This window comes from Falco peregrinus, chromosome 1 (genome assembly GCF_023634155.1).
Source record: "Falco peregrinus isolate bFalPer1 chromosome 1, bFalPer1.pri, whole genome shotgun sequence".
Taxonomy (NCBI): Eukaryota; Metazoa; Chordata; class Aves; order Falconiformes; family Falconidae; genus Falco; species Falco peregrinus.
Genome location: NC_073721.1, coordinates 26950975 through 26971997, shown reverse-complemented (window position 1 = coordinate 26971997; position 21023 = coordinate 26950975). Strand labels below are relative to the sequence as shown.

Below are 21023 nucleotides of genomic sequence, written 5' to 3'. Positions count from 1 at the left end.
ATCTTTAAAATTATGCTTGCTTCCTCTCACTTTAGAGTCTGTGCACAGTAACATCCCTTTGAGTCATCAGCAGTTAAAATTGTTTACATTTACCAAGTGCCCTTTAAATGGCATTCACTAAGCAGGGAAAGAACACCTCATCATGCCTCATGTAAGTCGTGAGTATGCACACATGTGTGTATACAGACACTTAATCACTGTGGGGAAACTTACCCAACTGTTCCTTGGTGCGCAGAGTATTGAAGCATGGTTCTGAGATGATTTGACAAAAGAGCTCCAAAAACATATTCTCAGAAGTGCTCTGCATGTCTGTCTGGTAATATATTTCAATGCCGCAATTGTTATGAACTTCATTTCTCTGTTGATATACAAACCAACCTCCTAAAGACAAAGTTAAAATATTTAAGTTCATAAAAATGTATATTGTTATTGTCCACAAGTAAAAGGATAATGGTCTATCACTTGTGAAATGGAGCTATAATAAATGGTCTAGGACTATTAAAGCAGAATTTCCACTAACAGCATACTTTTCTTGAAACAAATACAGAAAAGATTATTTTAACATATTGAAATGTCATAGCCCAAGCAAATTGGCAAGTAAATTGAAACTGTCTACTTCTCCTCAAACAAATGTTTTCGGAACAAGAGTGGAATTCTGCATTGCTTCTACTGTGTAAATAGCTTCTAAAGACAATTTGTCAATACCAATAGCTTCTTTGGTATATAGTAAGTTTCCACAGGCTGATTATCAGCTATGGATAAATGGCTTTGGCTGTGTAGCTATGTATGTCATCACTCCTGTGTAACTCCCAGCAATGCCTTAAGCCTCCTTTCTTATATATATTTTTTTTCACAATAGAAAAAAAATCATACATAAGCACTATGAGATCAGATTTATATTAGAAAAAACCCAGAATTACTTGAGTGAAAGCTTATAGTTTTCTTAAAAAGCAAGAGTCATTTTAGGACAATCCTTCACTGAATGGTCAATAAATACTCGAAAGTGCTCAAAGGATGGCTCTTATTCAAATATGTATACTATGTGTAGCAAAAAGTGGGACAAGGCTCTTATTTCCATAAATCATACCGAATGAACTCAGACTGAATCACAAAATCATAGAATGGTTTGGGCTGGAAGGGACCTTACCGATCATCTAGTTCCAGCTCCCAAGCAGTACAATTTAGATACACAGATTAAAATGGAAATCAAATTAATTTTCAAGTATACCAGAAAGATGATATATTAGTGTATAATATTATTAACAAAACTCACACCTTGATTATATTTTTAAATTTGAAGTTTAAAGTAATTTGGAGTAAGTCTGATTTCAAAACAAACTCCTAGCAACAGAGCAATATTCGTTTTAAAATGCCATTAGCAAACAGAATTTCAATTTAATATGCATTTAAAAAATTTAAATAAATCATTTAACTTACTGTCTGGAAGTTGCACTTCTCTGTACCTCACTAGCTGACTTGGAAGGAGTGGCTTTGTATGAGCATGCTCAATGAGAGTGTCCTCAACCATCTGCATAATTCCTAATGCAGCCTGGAAGAGAAAACAAAAAAGGATTTTTAATGTTCATTAGTTATTCTGTACCTAACAGCAGGGTTAAGACTTTCCAGTTATTGATGGTGACATAAGAGGGGGAAAGGAAAGCAAAAAAAAAAAAAAAAAAAAGAGAGAGAGAGAGAAGAAAGTAGGGATATTGTAATTTAATAAAAATACAGTAGAAGTTAAGGAGATGAGAGGAAGCAGGGGTCAGGGAACAAGGGTTTTGCGGTGGGTTTTTTTACTTTTTTTTTTTTTTTTTACATTTACCTTGTCTACTTGTTTAAGTACCTCTACTCCTCCCTAACACTTCTGAAATTAAAAGTTCAATGGCCTTTTTTTTTTTTCCTTTCCTTTCACCACTTTGATGTACTCATCTTTCAAAGTTTGAAAACGAGGTATCTACAGTGTATATTTGCAAAGCAAATGACATCTCAGCAGATGGAATTTTAAGAAAACGAATTAACGATTAAGTTCAAACATGCATGCCATTGATATGCTGGTAGTATTAGTACTCATTTCCCAGACACTTCCTTGTATTTGATGTCTTAAAATAATAATAATTAAACAACGATAAACAGTGAACAAATTTTAAAAATCATTGCTTTCATTGAAGGATTTAACTTCAAAAGCTTTACCTGTTAAGGGTTGTATGTTCTTGTAGCCTGCATAATGGAATTACAGTAACTTGCTACGTTTTAGCTGAAAGCCAAAATCTTTCAGTCTGCACTGCCACAAACTCGTAACACAAGTGATCTTACCAAAAACATACAAAAGGTCTGAAAACTTAATAAACAGATGCCCCACCCAACATCAAAGACAAAAAGACTGAAGGTCTAACAAAACACAGTTTGAAAGGTTAGAGGAAAGTACTATATATTCTTCCAATCAGGTCACCATATTAAAACAAAATATTTACCACAAGACTGTTCAGACAGATGTTTTGCACTGGATTAGTTTACTATTCATCCACTTGCAGCAAATAAATAAAAGGAACATTCAAAGAAAAAATACCAGAATTAAATTAATTCAAGAAGAAATGGGAATTTTAAGCTGCTGGATCGGTCTAATTTTTCCTAAAGTCACTAAAAATTTTTTCAGTATTGAAAGGTGTCACAAAAGTCCGTAAATTTTGATTTCACTTTAGTTGGAAAAAATTCTTAGAGCCAGGTTAAAATCTCTGAGCTTTGTCAATGATGATCACATCACAGGCACTGAAGGACAGAGAAGTTTTCCTACCTGCATCTGTTCAGGGAGGTTTGCAGATCATTTCTAAACATTACACAGCTATGGGCATAACAGTACAACCCTCCCAGTTCTCCAGCTGCAGGACTCTTCAATAGCCACCCATTATGCCAACTAAAAAATGTATTTCTCTGCTATGACTGCATCGTCATGGAAATCTAAAAAATCTGGTCATTCAGTTATATTTCATAAGGAACTGATTTTCATATACAGATGTGTAAGAAATAAGGAAGGAAAAAAGTGTCAATATTTTTTACATTCCTCCACATGAAAAATAATCTATAAGATAATTTAAAAAATATTTTAGAGACATCCTTGAGAAAGAAAACTTTGTGTATCCAGTGCTATTGGCTCCTTCATCCTTTTATTTTTCCCCTCCTTGCTAGTTATCTTTCTTCTCCATACATTCAACAGTCACTAGCAGTGTTTATAACATCTAGAGAAGTATCAAAAGCTGGTTAAACACAGAAATACTGCTATACCAGTTCTACAAAAAAAGAATGCAGAAATGTTTAAGAAAGGTACTAGATTTTGTTTTGGTACATATATTCAAATATTTGCTTAAATTTCTTATGCAAATATAAACCATTACTGTTTTAATGTAAGATAGAACAAAAGTTTGGGGATTTTTACTTCCAAAAAGACACAAGTGAGAGCTGACATTTTTTATGGCCCACCATTCCTGTTTAGCTTTGTGCATCATACTTCATTTGGAACAGTCCTGGATTCTTAAGTCTTTGCTAGTTAGTGTGAAACTTTTAAACGGAAAAGCAGGATCTGCAGCACATCATTCCTTATGCAGCTTGATCACATCACAGTAATGATATGCAATACACACTTTAAAATATTTAGATCATAAGTTGCTTTTCATTAAAGTTCCAAGAGCAATACAAGGGCAGCACTTAGCCTAATAAATCTGAGGTGGGAAAACATAACACTATGATACTCCCAGAAAGATAAAAAAGTACAAAGTCAAATTATGAAACCACATTTGGCAAAACTGCTTTAAGAGAAGATTAATCTGAGAAGATTACAACTAATCTTCCATTTTTTATGCTGCTTTTAAATAAAAATTGTTTTATTAAAGGAAGTATCACACCAACCTGTTTTGTTATATTGCCATGGAGAAGAGCTTCAATGTGTAACCGTGACAACAGCTGAGCTATAAAGGCCTTGAGGCGGGGAAGAGTGACATCTAGAATAGATATTTAGACAGTTAGATCAATTACATGTGTTTTTACATTAAGTAACACCTAACTCATCATCAGATACAGCGCATTTCTTAGAGGAGAAGAAACTCATTATCATAAAAAAGTGAATCTCTCCTTAAAAATGAAACACTGGAAAATTTCCAGGTCTAAATAGCAGCAGTCATCATTTGGTTGTTTTGCTTAGAATTCACATACTGTCTTGACCCAGATTCAAAAAAAAAAAAGAGCCTTCTCGCCAATTGTGCTGAGCAAACACACAATCTCCAGAGAAAACAGTTGCAATCGTAATCGTTCAGGTGGTGTTCCAAGATAAAGCTTTAGTGATGAACTAAACAGGCAGCATGTAGTTTACAACGCTTGAGAAGCGGACTGTGCAGTTACCATTTAGAGTAAAAAAGGAACCTTAACTCCAATATGCCGTTTTGATAGTACCTTTGTAACTAACAATACACAATTTTTGCAATATAGCTCAGGGTACACATACACACACATTCTATGCTAGCCTGTCTTTGCAAAGCAGTTTTCATATATAATGCAAAGGACAGTTTAATGTATAGAATCAATGGAATAAGAGAGGAAGGATGGTTGAATTGATAGGGTGTTCATCCCAAATTCAACATCTCCATTCTTAGTTCCCTTGTTGCTACAAGAATATCCATACTGTATCACTAAACCATTTTCTCATTTTGTCTTTTTCTCAACTAAAATAAAAACTAACAATACTCCTTTATCTCACAGAAGTTTTGAAAAGAAAAATTCAATCAAGATTATGAGATCACTCAGTTATATTCAGTGGGGCATGCATACATACCTAACAGATTTTTATGAGAAAAACCTATACCATGCTTACCAGTCTTTCCCTCTCTTAAGAGGGGTAACTGACCACCAGTAAAAAATTCATTTCCACATTTTTCCCTGACTCCAAATCAACTTTTTATTTTTCTATAATCCTAATATTGACTTTTGCTTCTAGAATTGCTTATTAATAGTGCAAAAGATTACAGTCACATTGAATTTAAGAGAGGAAAAGAGGAAAAAAAAATTACACATAAGCTCCCTGTATTTCAAGCAGATTTCCAGCAGTGCTAAGTAGACAACATTCCTTTCCAGCACTCCATTTTTAGCCATCCTTATGCTGAATACAATAGCATTAATCTTATAATGACAACTTTATGGAACAGAAAATCTCTTATTCTTTCAAAAATCAGTAGTCATTAAAAAAGGAATGACCTACATATAGCTGAACCCACTGCCATGAAAAACAGCATTAGTTTTATCATTGACTTCACAGGCAGCACTGGCACAACTGCTGATCTCAGACATACCTGCAATCATTCAAGATACTATACAACTAAACATTTCTACTTCTATCCTGGAGCAATCCTATAGAAAAACCACACACCCCTGTGCAGCTGGCTCAGGGCACCTATAGAGTCTATCTTTTTTTCAGCACTGCAACTTCAAACAGTATGGCACGTGTCTGTCTGCAACAACTATGGATGTATATTCCAAATCCACCCCCCTAAATAAATACAAAGCTAGACCTTCCTCTTGAAAAGAATAGCTTGGTGTATTCCAAGAAGGTATTACAAGATATTTTGCAAGCTGTCCCAGTAACAGCCCTTTGTTGTAAAACAGTAACATAAGGGTAGGGAGGAGTTCTTCAGCTATCACCAAAATCAATTCCATCTCTTCGTTTGAAATTTCCTCTTCCTCCAAATATAGTGCGGTGCCTGCTATTTGTTAAGAATCACAGTATTCTTTATTATTGTTATTATCTACAGAAATTGTATCTCTTTCCTTTATTAACTACAGTTCTTTATCATCTACAGAAACAGGCATTAGGATTCCCCGATAACAGAAAAACCAAAATAGCATGCATATCAGGAAGTACAATACAGGTACACTCCAATGTGCCTGCAAGATGTCAAATAGAGGCAAACGGCATCAGCTGTGTTGGTTAAAGCACTGGCTCCACCATATCCAGGCTCAAGCCCACAAAACTGTTCAAGTTTTGCCTGAACTTTTGCCTGCAAGTTTTGCCATTTGAGGCTTTTGCCTGAACTACTACACTCTTCCAGAAACTGGAGGACAAGTGTGGAGGCATTGACAGCCACCAGCATCAGCTCAAGTCTGGCACTGCAGGGGCTTCACTGGAATAATGGGCAGAGTTCAAAATAGGTACCTTCATTAGTTCAGTAACAAGACATTTTCTGTAAGGAAAAAAAAAAATAGCTCAGAGAACATTACCATCTAGAGCTTCTTTTAATTCATCTTTGGTCCAAGCAACTTCTGTCATCAGGAGTCGGAGATAATACATTGCGTGCTGGTGAGGCTGTTCAGCCCTGAAGTTGTTAAGTGATCTCATGTACTAAAAAAAAAAAATACGTAATTAAGTTCAAATTATAGAACTCTATTTTTAAGCATAAAACATTAACCTTGTATTCTCAACTTTGTGTACCATTAAAAAGATACATTTTAAATGTCAAAAAAATTGTCTTCCTTGTTAGACCTGTTAAAAAATTGTGTTAAACTACCTTAGTAGTAGTGTGGGTTGCTAAACCTATGGATTAAGCAAACCATTAATATACTGGAAATGAGCATGAAATCAAACTTCCCCATAAAAGTAATGACTGGAAATTTAATTATTGCAGTTAGATTATTTAGATCAAGTTGCTCTACCCAGGAAATACACATTCTACGGTCACTGTCCAGGGGTGGGGGAATATCACTAATAGAAAATGTATTTTTCTCCCAGTTGCTTCCCTGGGCAGACTTGGTTATAAAAATACAGCAACGTCTGGGAAATTCTTTGCATTCTTTGCCTGAATATAGGAAGTATGACAGAATAATCAGTGAGCTTCTCCAAATAAGCTTTTTCTAGTCCAGCTGCACCTTTACAAAATAAGCAAAACCTTTTTTCTCTACCAGAGGAACTGGAAAGTGCAAACTATTAGTTTTGGCAAGGTGGGATCATTTCTGGTACAGGAGAAAACTAACTCATTTCAGGGCACATGAGCGAGAAACAGCGGGCATGAAGTTGCTGAGGATGCATCCTTCTCCAAACAGAAGCCAGAAGCTGGTATCTCCCTTATCTGTTAGGTACACACATAAGGAGAAAAACCTGCAATGTCCCCATCTAATTTGACTTTTTCATATTTTGTCCTTACTTTACATACACAAAAGGCCTATGTAACAGAAGTCTATAAAATGATAAAACATGCATGATACCGAGACAGAGTTCAAGCAAACTGTAAAGATGATCAGGGAAACATCTGAAATTAAAAGAAAATAATCCAAAACAGATCATTCACAGACCTGTGGGTTGGGTTTTTTACCTTAGCATTTGTCACATCCAGTTAAAACTTTTCAGATGATTAATATATCTTAGGTACAGAAAGGCCTAAGTGCTATTATAACAGATCTATCTCATGTTTGATGCCCACCTGCCTAGAATTTCCTACTAAATAATAATGAACTAAAGATAGCCCCGCTGTCTGCCTTGGCCAGTCACCTGTTCAAAAATAGCCAGCAGCAGAGGATTAAACTAAGAGTGTAGCAAGCAATGGAGTGACTTTCCCTGCAGCCCTAGCTCTCTTATCTACTGCAGACTATCTGCAAGCTTTCTGGGCCAGAAGTCAGCCTGTCCCCCAACACCAGTCTAATCCCTGTGCCCTCCTATACACCTCCACTACAACTCATTGCTATGAGTGCCACTATCCAATTTGCTCATTTCCTTTGGTCGACGGTTTACCTCTGTCTTGCTCTAAAGAAAGCACCAGAAGAACAATTATATGTCTTGTCTGCCTTAACAAATGTAATCACTGTTCATAAATTTACTTCAGGAGCTAGGGGGAAAAAAAAAAAAGTAATCTAACTTACATTCCATATATATAGATCAGTCATTAAATTTAGGAACTGAGACTTCCAGAAGTCAGCATGTGCTTAACCAGCTCATTACTTTTGAACCAAAGGATCTTAACCAAGGAGCAGAGCTCCTCTTCATGTCTGGGAAGAAGAACTGTTGCAAATCTTCTTAACACTTCCTTTCCTCCTTCATCCATTTTCCCTTTCTTTTATGGCTAAATCCCATTGGGCTTTTCCAAATTGTAAAACAGGATATAAAGTTAACATTTCCCCTACCGCCCCCCTTAATTTTCTACTCTTACCAAAGCATGTTGTAATGCCTTAATCCTTCATAAGAAAAAACAACTGAAAGAAGATTCCAGGGCTAGTTACTTTTAGCCAAAGGATGTAATACAAATGCTCTGGGGAACTCATGACCCCAAAAAGGACAAAAGAAAAAAAGCTTCTGCAGCCCCAATGAGGCAGAATTTCAGTCTGCATTTCCGTGGATAATCATGGCCCTCAGATCTCATTTAGAGCAATGCATTCAATTTTAAATTAGTCCAAAATGTAAATTTCTCTTGTAGCTTACCGCTTCCTTGATAATTTCAAATCGTTTTTCATCAATCTCAAAAGTAGCCATTTTCTCAATGATCTTCTTGAGCAAGATATGTTGCTTGTCATTATAACCTTTTACAGAAAGCTATGGAAAAAGTGCATTAATTTGCTTTAAATATGGAAGATAAAAGAATAAAAGCAATTACCAAGCCTTGTATAATTCAACAAACAATACAGTTTTCAACACTTACTCTAAGTTCAACCCTATTCAACACTAGATCATTTTGAAATAAAATCCCTTTACCCATCGAATATAATATTGCATATTTTCCCAAGAGGTATGAATGCAGAGAATTAATGTAATTTCATGTTGATGTAAGCAAACTGTACTCAGAAAACATATTTTTAATTATTACAAGTATCGAGTTCAGTCAGTAAACTGTACATTTGCAGTACTGAAATTATTTCACTCTAGGCTTCTCATTTTACTAATGCAATCTAGATTCACAGCCTTGTTAAATATTCACTCCGGTTTACTTTTAAGCCTGTCTCATGCTTATCTTGCTGCTCAAAAAAAAAAAAAAAAATTTACTAAGTAAGCAGTACTACAAGAAAAGGGGTACTGTTAACAGCAGCACAATTTATAACCAGGATGGTGCTGGGCTGAAACACCAAGGTAGTTAATCTACAATTGTAATGAGATATTGATCTGATTATACACATTTTTTTGAAAGTATACACTAAATAAACTTAGTAATTAAAAAAAAACAACACAGAAACTAAAAAACGATTATATGATTCCACCAAGCTACAGAAAGTTTGTCTAGTGAAAAAAGGCCTTAGAAGGCCTATTTGGGAGGAAAAAACTTCAAAATGTGGTATCTCAAAACAGGAATTCAATTGAGTTTGTGTATTTTAATGATTAAAGGTAAAACTGAATATTTTAAAAACCAACATCCAGGTGAACTCCTGCTTTCCAGTAGAAGAATTTTTTCTTCTATAATTGCTGAAACAAACCTAAACCACGAATATGAAGAAGCTACCCTAAATGAGCATAAGAACTCAAACCATTCAGTATAGCATCTGTCCTTGCTTGAAGTATCACTATTGTACAATTACACCTGCTAACTATAAAACTTCTTACAATTTGGAAAATAATATTAAAAGTTCCCAGGTATCAGAATGGAGTAAACTGATTTTAATATGCAAAAATAATCTTTACAGTAGAAGAACACGAAGACCTTACAAAAACCAGCTAACATTTAAAATAACTCTAAACTGTGACTAAAGAAGAAAATTACACATACCCTTCCCCCCCTACCCCAAAGAAATTAACTTTGACCATGGAAGCATCAGAAAGATTGGAAACTGAAAACAGATAACCATGTTTGCAGTAAGTTAAGCGAATACTACCAGAAAACGAGATGTGCACTGGATAAAAAAAGAAATTGCAACACTTTTTTCCATACAAAAAATGTAAAGACAATGTACAGTATATTCTCTTACTAAGATGCTTTGGAAAATAATACTTCTAGAGGAAATTTCAAAGCACATTTTGGTATAAAATGATGGTTAATAACAGCTCTTAACAGAAATTCAAGAGAGACTATTAAAATCGCCTATCGTAAATCTCGTAAGAAAAGCTGAATAAGAAATAACCATTTGTTACAATACCAGTATTTATCAAGTTAAGTATTGTCAGCACTTTAAAACAGATTATAAAACATATAATAAAAACAAACACTAAGGAAAAGCCATAAATATCCAGCATTGCATTCTGAGAACACATGCACAACCCATTTCCGTAGGTCACTACAGCACAATTAGGGAATTACAATAAAATCTGTAAAGTTTAGATTCATTCAACAGACAAGTTAATCTTTTTATACAGAAACCAGCAATACTACTTTCAAGGTTACCATGCAAGCAAGTAGAACTGTGAACTAAAATGCAACAATTGCACTGCACACATGTTCATAAGGCACTGCAACCTTAAGGAGGTCACTCAGTATTGATTAAAATACAGTTTTGCTTTGCCTTTAATTCATGAGATATATGCAAGGAAAAAAACATTAACCGTCTCATTTAGAAACGCAGAAGTCAAATGTTTTCTCCAAGCTCAACAACTCCCAAGCTGTTCCATTTCCTCCTGCGTTTTTTTCTTACTTACAAGTATTGCATTCATTCCTGATGCAATGCCATAGATCAAACCTGAGAGGCGTGCTGCATATGTATACTCTTTTAAATCATCCTTCAATAACCTGATAAACAGGTATGTCATGTTGCAATGGAGAGGATCAGCATAAATGTAGCGACTAACAAAAAGAAAAACAAAAGAAATGCTTTGATACCTCAAGCAGTGACAAAGTAATGGATGAAGAAACATGACTGAAGAGTATGTATATGCAGCCTCATGATCAGTAGTTCCTGAACAGGAAAGCTGAAGCGTACCATTTATTTAATAGCATGAAAAAGGGGGTCTCCTACCCCATCAGTCAGAAGGCTTTTAGTAGATATCTGACAAACTGAAATAAATATATGTAAGCTTGGATTAGGGTTGCTTTTTTTCTTTTTTTTAAATGGAGGAACAAATCTTATAATTAATTTCATGAATGATATAAAAATAAAGAAGAAAATTTGTCTAATATGAATGGAAAGATTGTTGAAGACTTTGAACAAAATTCAACTTAAAATTCAAATTAAAGAAAGGATGGTTAATAACCAAGATCAAAAGGAGTAACAGCCTTAGACCCATTTTTTAAATAAAAGTCCTTCCATCAAATCAATATAATAATGTTGATGAGTGGAAGTAGTTTTAAGGCTCTAAGCTTTTCCTTGATTTGGGTACTTACATACATCCCATAGATGGTATTTTGGAGATCATAGTTCAAGCCAGCTAGTTCTGCTGCATATGCATACTCGTTGAGGGAGTCTTTGAGTAGTTCAAGGTACAAATAGGCCATGTTACAATGCAAGGGATCCACGTAAGCAAATGGGCTGGAAGAAAATGTTGAAAGTAAAATAATGCAGTTTAAAAATTATTTCTCAGTTTCTTCTGGCCTTTTAAGTTTGATCTGAAGGAAATAATATTTAGTGCAAGTATGCTGATGGATCCCGTTATGAAGGATTCCTATTTTGAAGCCAAATATGAACATACCTGTAAAAAATTACTTAGCTTGCTTATGGTTTGAGCGATGCCTGAATATATTGGAGATTCCAGAGATATTCTCTTATTTGTGCTCATAAATCAAGACACATTATATTTACTTTGCTGCACAGTCAGAATTCACCAGGAGTTAAATAAACTCAATACACCTGAATAACCAACATGATTTAATAGACTGAAATTAAAACTCACATACTGAACATAAATTTAATTAATACTTCTACACTACGAGAAAACTTTTCTATCATGAAAGTTAAGATATTAGCAATTTGTGGTATGAAAAATATGCAGTACATGCTATGTTCAGCTCAGGAAAGAAGTCTGGTATATCCATTTTCATATTAATATAATTATTTCATGTTACCTTTGTAATTACAACAACTATATAAGCTCTACTGTTGTATTAGAAGCATATGATCACCCAAAATACTGTCACAAGTTTCTGAAATAGAGAAATTCAACTCAAAGGCTCAAGCCATGTTTCAGCTGTGCTAACTATTAAATATCTGTGTGTTTTAAAGATTTGCAAGGTCAAGACAAGTTATTTGTACTATGACTGAATGTTTATTTCTAAAGCTTCTGAAGTGCATGTAAATTCATTCTCAATTTCACAGAAATAATGAGCAGTATCTAAAACAATCTGCTGTCAGGATATGGCTTAAAATTTATAACCACACCATTTGCATTTATTTTCCCTAAACAGTCACTTATGGTCATATTCAGAGACACGCTATTATACATGTTTATGCCTGCACAGCATGGTATTTCATAGTGTATACCAACATTCATGTCGTAAAACAAAGATCACATTGCCAAAACACATATGCTGGTAAGTTTAAAATACATTGCAAAGGTATTTTTAAGAAGGTTTCTATTAGTTTTCAATAAGACCTTACCCTCTTTTTCCTTTGATGAAGGAAAGCAAGCATGGGAATAAATTTAAACAAACAAAAAAAAGTATCTATTAAAGAAGCAGAGCCTGCTTCTTAGCCTAGGATATGCTTTTTTTACTAACTGGGTTAGTTATTCTGGGCTTGGGCTTGTTCAACTTAAGCAAACAGGTCAGGGGTTAAAGAAAAAAAAACAAGAAAAAGGAAAAAAAGGGGGGAAAAACACAGGGAAAAACAAGGAAAAAATGAAGGAAAAAAAAGAAAAAAGACTTTGCTGCTTGCCTTTCTCCCTACAATGAGAACTTCCCAAAACTGAGAAATTTCAATATGCCCAATGATGCAAATCAAATTAAGACTGAATTCAAAGTATATAGGTCAATCCTATATTATCATGAACCTTCCTCCAAAATCATTATATTCTTTTCCATTTTGATGCTAGAATAGAAACTTAATCAAGTTTGAGTGATTACTATGTCTGTATAAATTATAACTTCTATATACTCATATAGCTGGCAATGGCCAACAAAGAGTTTTGAAAATAATGAAGACTACTAAATCATTAATCCTCAAGTGAAAAATATCAGAAAACAATTATTGTAACACTGTTCTGGGAGTTGCCTTCTACTACTGACAACTTTGTAAATAAATGCTTATTTCTAGTTCACCTTTTTTTGACAAGACTTGAAGAAGCAGAACAACTCAATCACTGATAGTTTATTTGAAAAATCTTGAAATCCAGTCTTTTCCCCTTTCACTAAGTGACACAGCTGGAATCAACACTGAAGTGTTGATCCTGGGTTACCTTATGAGCAGCTGGAGTTGCTTGAAATATTTCTTAAACTGGAAGGTAGCAAGTATCCAGTTAAAAATAACTAGCACTGCATTTTTAACATCCATCTCTCCAAACCCTGGGAAACTTGAAGTGCAGAGTTTGTAACTACCTTTTGAAAGTATTCAAAGCAACAGAACATTACATTGTTATTTCGCTTCTTTTTAGAAAAGGATACTTGTTAGGTTCTTGAATCATAATTCATACAAAAGCAAAAGCTTAGCATCATCCTTTAGGCGGGATGATAAGTCCTGCGTCAGAGGTTTTTACCGTGGTGTTTCTTTAATGCAAGATGTGTGCCATGTAAGGATGCACAGTTTTGGAACAAGGCTACTTTAAACGGTTCATATACTCAGATTGTTCCTACTAGATTTGTATGTTTGAAGGTGACACAGCCTTCATCAACTTCCTTTTATTTCATTTACACAGCAGTTGCTGCTGTAACATCTGGGTCAGGAATCCTTCCAATGATTTGTGATAATCAGGGCTGCAGGCACAGATTTTTTTCTGTCTTACTGAAGCAGTATGTAGTGTGAACAAGTTCTTGTAATCTGCTACAAGGCAGTATAGTATAGCCATCACATTCTGATTTATAATTGAGGCTAAAACTTTTTATGAAAATCCGAGAATTAAGATGGCTTTATTCACCAATTCACTTGGCCACAAGAGCTATCTGTAATTTCATCAAGTCTCATGAATAAATATTATACATTTCACCATTTCCTCCAATGACAATCAGTATGACCAGTGTCAAAAGGAAAGAGATTCAATACAAATCTGTCTTAAGTATCAAACCTAGACAAAGCTGCTTACAGCTTCTTTTGGAGATATGTACCCAATATTGTCAAAATCTCCTCACATCCATTCATATATAATTAGCATCTCATTTTTAAAGAAAAGGAAAGAACCCACAATCCCAACCCTAAGAAAACAGCCAGCTTTCCATCTGTAACCATTCATAGAAGAAAGAAGCAAATCATTCCATTGCATCCGTCAGTAAAGCTCAAGTACTCCGGGCTTTTTAAAATGGCTCACTGAGATTAAAGTACAAATCTAACTGGGAAAGATTGTCACCACATATCTAGTTGAACATGTCCCTGCTCACTGCAGGAGGGTTGGACTTGATGATGTTAACGGTCCCTTCCAATTCCCAAACCATTCCATGATTCTACGTTATCGTGCATATGTATGCAGACTTATACTTTTGTGTGCTCTACATAAAACCAATTATTATGTTTTAATTGTTCACAAACTGGTATGAAGATTGGAACACTCATAGTCCATTTGGAATTGATTTAAAAACAAAACAAAACAAAACAAAACCCAACCCACAACTGTATAACAAACGTGGTGCCTATGAATAAAATCCTATTTTGGATTTTGGCTAAATGTAGTACAAGGGAAAGCCACCATGTATTAACAAACAAGGCAAACTACTGCAGTTGTTGATCTCTGAGTAAGAGATGGGCAGTTATCATTTTGATCTTCCACATCCTGACAAATCAAAGCTGAAACAGTTGTAACGTTTGCCCTGTGGTTTAAAAAAGCAAGAAGAAAGAGGAAGTGCCCAGGCAACCTATTTTCCCCAATTAGTACCCACACCAGTGCCAAGATCTGACACACATTGAAAAAAAACCCTATCTAAAATTCTGCCAAGAAAAATGTCAAGTGGTCACACAAAACAAGGACTCTACAGTGCATCTATGAGTGTCTATCAAAGCCCACACAGTAGCCTTTCCAGCAACATCACTGAATCATTTAATTAGGCCAAAGGAGGAGAGTTGCTGAAATTACTTCAGCCTTCAGTAGTCCAGGACAAATCGCTGCACTCTTTAAGACAGCAGTAATTATTTTTTTTAATCCAAAAGTTAGAAATCATTACTTGAAAGAAACACTCAGAAGGTACATCACTGTCATGCTCACATAAGAAAAAAAAAAAAATCTTCCTGTGACAAAAATAATGCAAGACCAGAATTAACGTTCCAGCACTTTATCAGTGAGAATTTTGAAGTGAGAATCACGCATTCATTGTTAATACAGATGGTGTCCTTCTAAAGAAAAAATAATCAGTTCATGGAGTCAGTTAAATAAAATCCCAGAATTTTAAGTACTTAGGGTTTTATACTGGCTTGCAGTATGCAAATTAAAACAGATTTTGAACCTAAACCCATTATCAGAATAGCATTTTATAAAGAACATACTATCTTAAAATAGTTGTGATTAGTTATTAATTAAAAATAACACACACCCATTTTCAAGGAGGTATGCTGCAATATGTAGTTGGTCCTATTGGTAGGCATATTTCAGATATAGCAAATACAACATAGAAGAAAGTTCTTTTAGAAGTATTTTTAGATAAACTTTTTCTGTTAATATACATGGAGCACCTCAAACTGCTACTCAGCTGCTGTAATAACTTACATGAGCCTTCCTGCCATCTGTACCTTACTGCATACTCCCAAGTAAAGACAAACATTTTAAAGCCTCAATACACGCAAAAAAGTTTTTGCCACAAAAATGCAGATTCCCAACAAACAAGAAACTTCTGGAGAGCAATTCATGTGATATACTTAATGCATACCTGAAAAATTCAAAGTTGAGACAAGCTTTTGGCAAAAAAAATTTGTCATCTTGCTTGAACCATAGTTTGCTCATAGCAGTGTCCTGTGTCAAGAAAAAAGCTTTTGTTAAGTCACTTAACTTTTAACTGCAATGTATTACCCTATTAAAAAAAAAGTCTCTTCACTACTTTAAATCTCAGTTTAGTATTGTCCCCTCAAATTCATGTTTTTGCTATACACATTTCTGTATACATTCATCTACCCTTATTGAGACTTCTTACCATATGTCACCTTAACAAGTAGTTACATGGCTGCAGCATTGTGAATGAGTTTATGATTAAAATGGGAACTACTTTTCTACAGCAGGAGAGACCAAAGACAAACATGAAGTTAGCTTCACAAAATTCCCTGCTAATGCTAGCATTAAAACATGTGCTGTTATGCAGCACTACAACAGCACAGTTACATGTTTTAGACTAAGAATACAATTGTGTATTTAATGCTTTTAGTGAAAAAATACTAATGCATTGTATGTTGTGGTAATGAAAAAAAACACATGCACTTTTAGAAAAAGTAGTAAAACTAGTTTGAAATTAGTTAAAAAGAACTGTCACCAAAATTGTTTAGAATAATCTCCTAGTAAAGAATCTAAACAGCCTCCTCAATTGCTTTTTCTCCCACAAAAGCTGTGAAATAGATTCTCTCTGTTCAGCTCCAAGCTAACTTTACCCCCCTCAACACCTTTTCTTTTAATTGCTTTGAACTGAGTAAGTAAGAAGAGAGAACTTTTAAACATAAAATTATTTCCCTTTCTCATATTTTTGAGCAGATGTTCTTCGCTTCTCAGGGATTTGGCACGTTACTTTCGTCCTCCTTTTTGCATAAATGTCTCTTACAGCACACCTTCCTCTATACAATATTCAACTCATACTGAAATTACAGCTTCTCTCTGAGACAACAAAATTTTTAATCTGTTGAATTGCTACTACACAGCTATAGAATACATCTTGCATCATGGACAGAATGATAAACAGTAGAGCCTGTCTGTAGTACTGGAGACCTGATCCAATAGCTAGAGATCACTAGCTACAGTCCATAGTTCAATTTGGCCCTCCAGCCAAAGCCCATATCCTAACTTCCCTCTTTCCTGGGGGTTCTTTTCAGGGCAAGATGTACCATTACAACAGAGGCAACCTAGTGACATGCTGCCAGTGAAAATGGCCATCCTGTTCCTGCACTTAAGATCCCATCCCTCCCCTGCTCCACAACACTGGTCCAATCCATAGTAAGCTCACTTAGACATATAAAACAGCAGAAAAATCGCTTTTTTTGTACAGCTTATCTCTGTTGATTTAGTTCTTGCAGTGTTCTGCTGTGGGGTCAGATAAATGCCAGGGCCCACAAAAGAAAAATGGCACAGGCATACAGCTGGGGAAAAAATGAAAGAGATGCAGGCAAAACAGATAGTATCTATTTCACCAAGTACAAAAGATTAGAAACATTTTCCCTCAGAAAACAAAGAAAAAGGAAAAACTAAAGCAATGCATTTCTAAAGCAATGATGCCTTAAAACAAAGCTTTTGTGTGAATCAATTGCCTAGCTGCTACAGAGACAATGAAGGACCATCAAGTTTCTGTAGCAAACCAATTAGTGTTACTTAATAGAGCCACAGTATGTGTCCCTGCCAAGGTTTAGGGTTTCAGTTCAGGATGAACATCAACATAGGCTCGAAGTCTTTCTCTTCAGAATACTGCTTCAAGAATATACCTGGAATGCCCTGTGCGGAACAAATAAATATGTTTTCCTGAAGGATTACTTTGACCTAAAGTAGACTTATATTAGTGTGCAAAAAGTACTCCTGATTTGAGTATTCAAGCTGAAACATAACATGTAATTGTAGAAGACTTTTCCTATTTAAAGTCCGACTAAGCCTAGAACAGAGACGAGCATTAGCAAAGACAACTCCACTTTAGTAGTGAGAAGTATTTTTAAAGTAAATTTTAGGTACTCAAAATAACCTGAGATTTGCTAAATGTATTGAGATCATTACATGATGCTTCCAGGAGACTGGAGAGTGATGTTTATTTACGTGTTTACATCTCCCTCTCCCTTTTTCTATGCAATCACAAGCTTCTTCCATACACAGCTACACAAGAATAGCCTTGTCTACACCCTCAACTTACTGAACACTGCTCAAAAAAATTAAGAGTGGGAGTCACCCTTCTGCTGAATAAACAGCTTTAATATGAGTTCTATCAATTTTTAACACATTTTCAAAAGGGCAAAGAGAGTTCAAGCTGTTTGTAGATACATTTTTGTAGGAAACCAGTCATAATCCAAAGTTCAGCAAGAATTAATTTTCTACTGTCTTTCTAGCAGTATCTTTTTGTACTTTTTTGTTTATTTGACTTTAGAATATTACATGATCTGTATTTTTAAAACACACAGGAATTAACTGCTAACTTCCCAGAAGGTTAGCTAGCAAACAGAACAAATACAGAGCTTACCTTGACAAGGGCAGGGTACTGTGTTGCATCTTTTTCCAATGGCAAAATCTCGAAGTTTGTAGGAATGAACTCATTCTTCATTGGAAGCTTGAATTTCCCATTGAGGTCAGCATTTTGCCATTTCTAGATAAACAGAAGAAACAATGAGGCAAAGCAGAATTTCAGCTTAATTAATGGATATATACTTATTTATTTTATGCTGTAACAAAAGATTTAAAAATGTGTTCCACTAGCTTATGTGTAAATACTACTAACATAACAGGGAAAGAGAGAAATATCTGGGAAACCAAAAAAAAAAAAAAAAAAAAAGTTGGAGTAGACTATCAGCAGGATGAAGTGCTCTGAGGAAGAAGGCAAAAAGATAAAAAATAATTCTGAAAAGTTTACAGTAGAGTGGAAGGTGGTTCTATGTCTCATTATTTCTGCTATTCTGAACTCTGAATGAAGGTATTAAACTAAATACATAAGCAAGAATTGTAATCAAGAACATAAGTATGGACAAGCAAAAGGGAGCAAAGTGTTCCTATGCAGACTGTATTCAACATGTGCTCAGCAGGTCCGATTTAGCTCTAGGATGTATTTTATAGCCATCTCTTCTTAAAAGAATAGATCAGTCCTTTACTGGAGTTTTGATTTTTAGAAGCTCATATAATTGGCAAAACATACTGATTTTTTGCAAAAATCAGTCTCAGAAACATGTTACATAGAGCAATTATAAAAAGATCCCTTGATCCCTTTCTTAAGAACAGATTAGTTCATTAACATTTAATAGAGAGTTTTAAGAAGTTAATGCCTACATTTTTAAGTAGCCACTGCATATTATGGACCTTTTATATATTAAAATGGTATAATATTCCCTGTACTTAACACAGTTTAAAACCATTAAAAAGTAAACATCCTATGTCATACATATTTGAAATCTAAAGACTAGCATATGATCCTTACTTCTCATCAATACTTACTTCTCATCAATACTAAACAGACTCATCATACAATTTTCAAGCTATGCAGAGCAGCAAATTTAAGTTCTCCCTCCAACTAAATGGAAAATTACACAAAGAATTTACAACTCCTTCACTTGCAGATATTAGAATATATTAGAAGTTTTAACATGCCTTAATAACTTCATCAGAAATTGCTTCTTGCTTGTACTGTGTTCCATACCAGTCTTCAGTTCGATCAGTTTTTCCTTCAAAAGACTTGGAAACTATTGCAACTCTGAAAACAAAGAGAAGCAAAGCACTTGGGCATGAATGTGTCTGAGAAAAGACTGCGAGATATTATTCAGGGCAGTATTTCTGTTCCATCACCAGAATGCATTTATTTCTGGAAATGGGCCCTGGACAACTACAAAATACATTTGGATAGCAAGTACACGTATACTGAACTACACACTGAGTTTAACCATGAAATCAAGTTATCAGCGTAATTAAATTTTACTGGGTTTCTGAAGAGTTTCAGCCTAGAGTTACACACAATTATCGTTGCATGCAATTTCTATTTTTTAGATTTTGTCCTTGTTCTAGAAAACACAAAAAGCAGTCCTTGAGATATTCTATGAAATTAATGAAGTGACTACAACATTTTTCATACTACCTGTATCAACACTCAGATATATGGAAATACTGATTACAGAAATATTATTTCTGATGTAGCATTTTAGATTATGTTATTGCAGTTTCACCCTCCCATTCATAATCTGATAGTTAAGAGTTTCTTCATTTTGTATCATTCTCATATTTTCATTTCAGATTGGTATCTGCTTTCATATCAAATTGCTATGCCCCCCCCCCCCCTTTTTTTTTTTTGTTTTGTTTTGGGGTTTTTTTGAGGTGAAGGGAAGAAAATCAGCAAAATCAGGAAGATTGATACTTTATACATTCAATACAGCATAATTATAATCAATTAGAAACCTGAATCACAGAATTTCTTTCTCAAGTTGGAAGAGGCCTATACAGAGTTCAACTTGCTGCTTCTCACAGCACTACCTAAAACTAAACCCTATGACAAAGAATATCATCCAGATGCTCCCTGAACTGAAGAATACACTTAAATAAAAGGAAATCCAGAATAAAGGAAACTACAAATTTATCAGTATTTTTTCAATAGTTTTCATAATAGGTATCAAGAAAACTCCTTTAATCCTTTTTAACAACCTACAACACAAGAGACTATTCAATGGAAGTAGCTACCCTTAAATATAAATTGATTATAAGAATTCTGAAATGGTCAAAAAAAGGTAGCACAATTACTTCCTACATACATTTAACAATCCCTAGATGCTGAACAGGACAATAACCAACTGTCAAATCTTCTGCAGATGGCTAAAATGCACATTAAAACATCAAAATATACACAATGTTGAGTGTTCTCTTTTTTTAATCACAGTTATCTTCAAGGCCAGGAGCATTTTGTTGTATATTTCTTATGTGCACGGTAAAGTGGGCTGTAAATCAAAACAGGCATAAGGATGTGCCTCAAACTATAATACTTCACAAACATGTTACTGGAGAATCCCCTTGGGACTAATTTTGCAATACACTGAAAAGTTTAAATACATGGATTATTAATATGCCTATGTCCTCACCCCTCCTTTTTCACCTAGTTTTTACACATAAATGACTAAATTATCCAAGAAGGTTGAAGAAAACAGGATTC

The 21023-nt window shown here is 34.7% G+C and overlaps 1 protein-coding gene across 5 annotated transcripts in view; it reads right to left on the bottom strand.

Moving 5' to 3' along the window:
• The window catches only part of IDE (insulin degrading enzyme), a 70418-nt gene that overhangs the window by 16157 nt on the left and 33238 nt on the right, over positions 1-21023 (bottom strand). For 4 of the 5 annotated variants that reach the window (XM_055791768.1, XM_055791812.1, XM_055791943.1 and 1 more), the window contains exons 12-20: positions 19481-19583; positions 18366-18488; positions 15879-15961; positions 11265-11409; positions 8447-8557; positions 6259-6379; positions 3901-3992; positions 1438-1549; positions 214-381 (exon numbers count right to left, since the gene is read on the bottom strand). In XM_055791768.1, the coding sequence (XP_055647743.1) occupies positions 214-381; positions 1438-1549; positions 3901-3992; positions 6259-6379; positions 8447-8557; positions 11265-11409; positions 15879-15961; positions 18366-18488; positions 19481-19583 (1058 nt within the window). Of the gene's footprint in view, positions 1-213; positions 382-1437; positions 1550-3900; positions 3993-6258; positions 6380-8446; positions 8558-10582; positions 10728-11264; positions 11410-15878; positions 15962-18365; positions 18489-19480; positions 19584-21023 lie in introns of all 5 variants that reach the window. The other variant, XM_055791990.1, reaches the window with a different exon arrangement.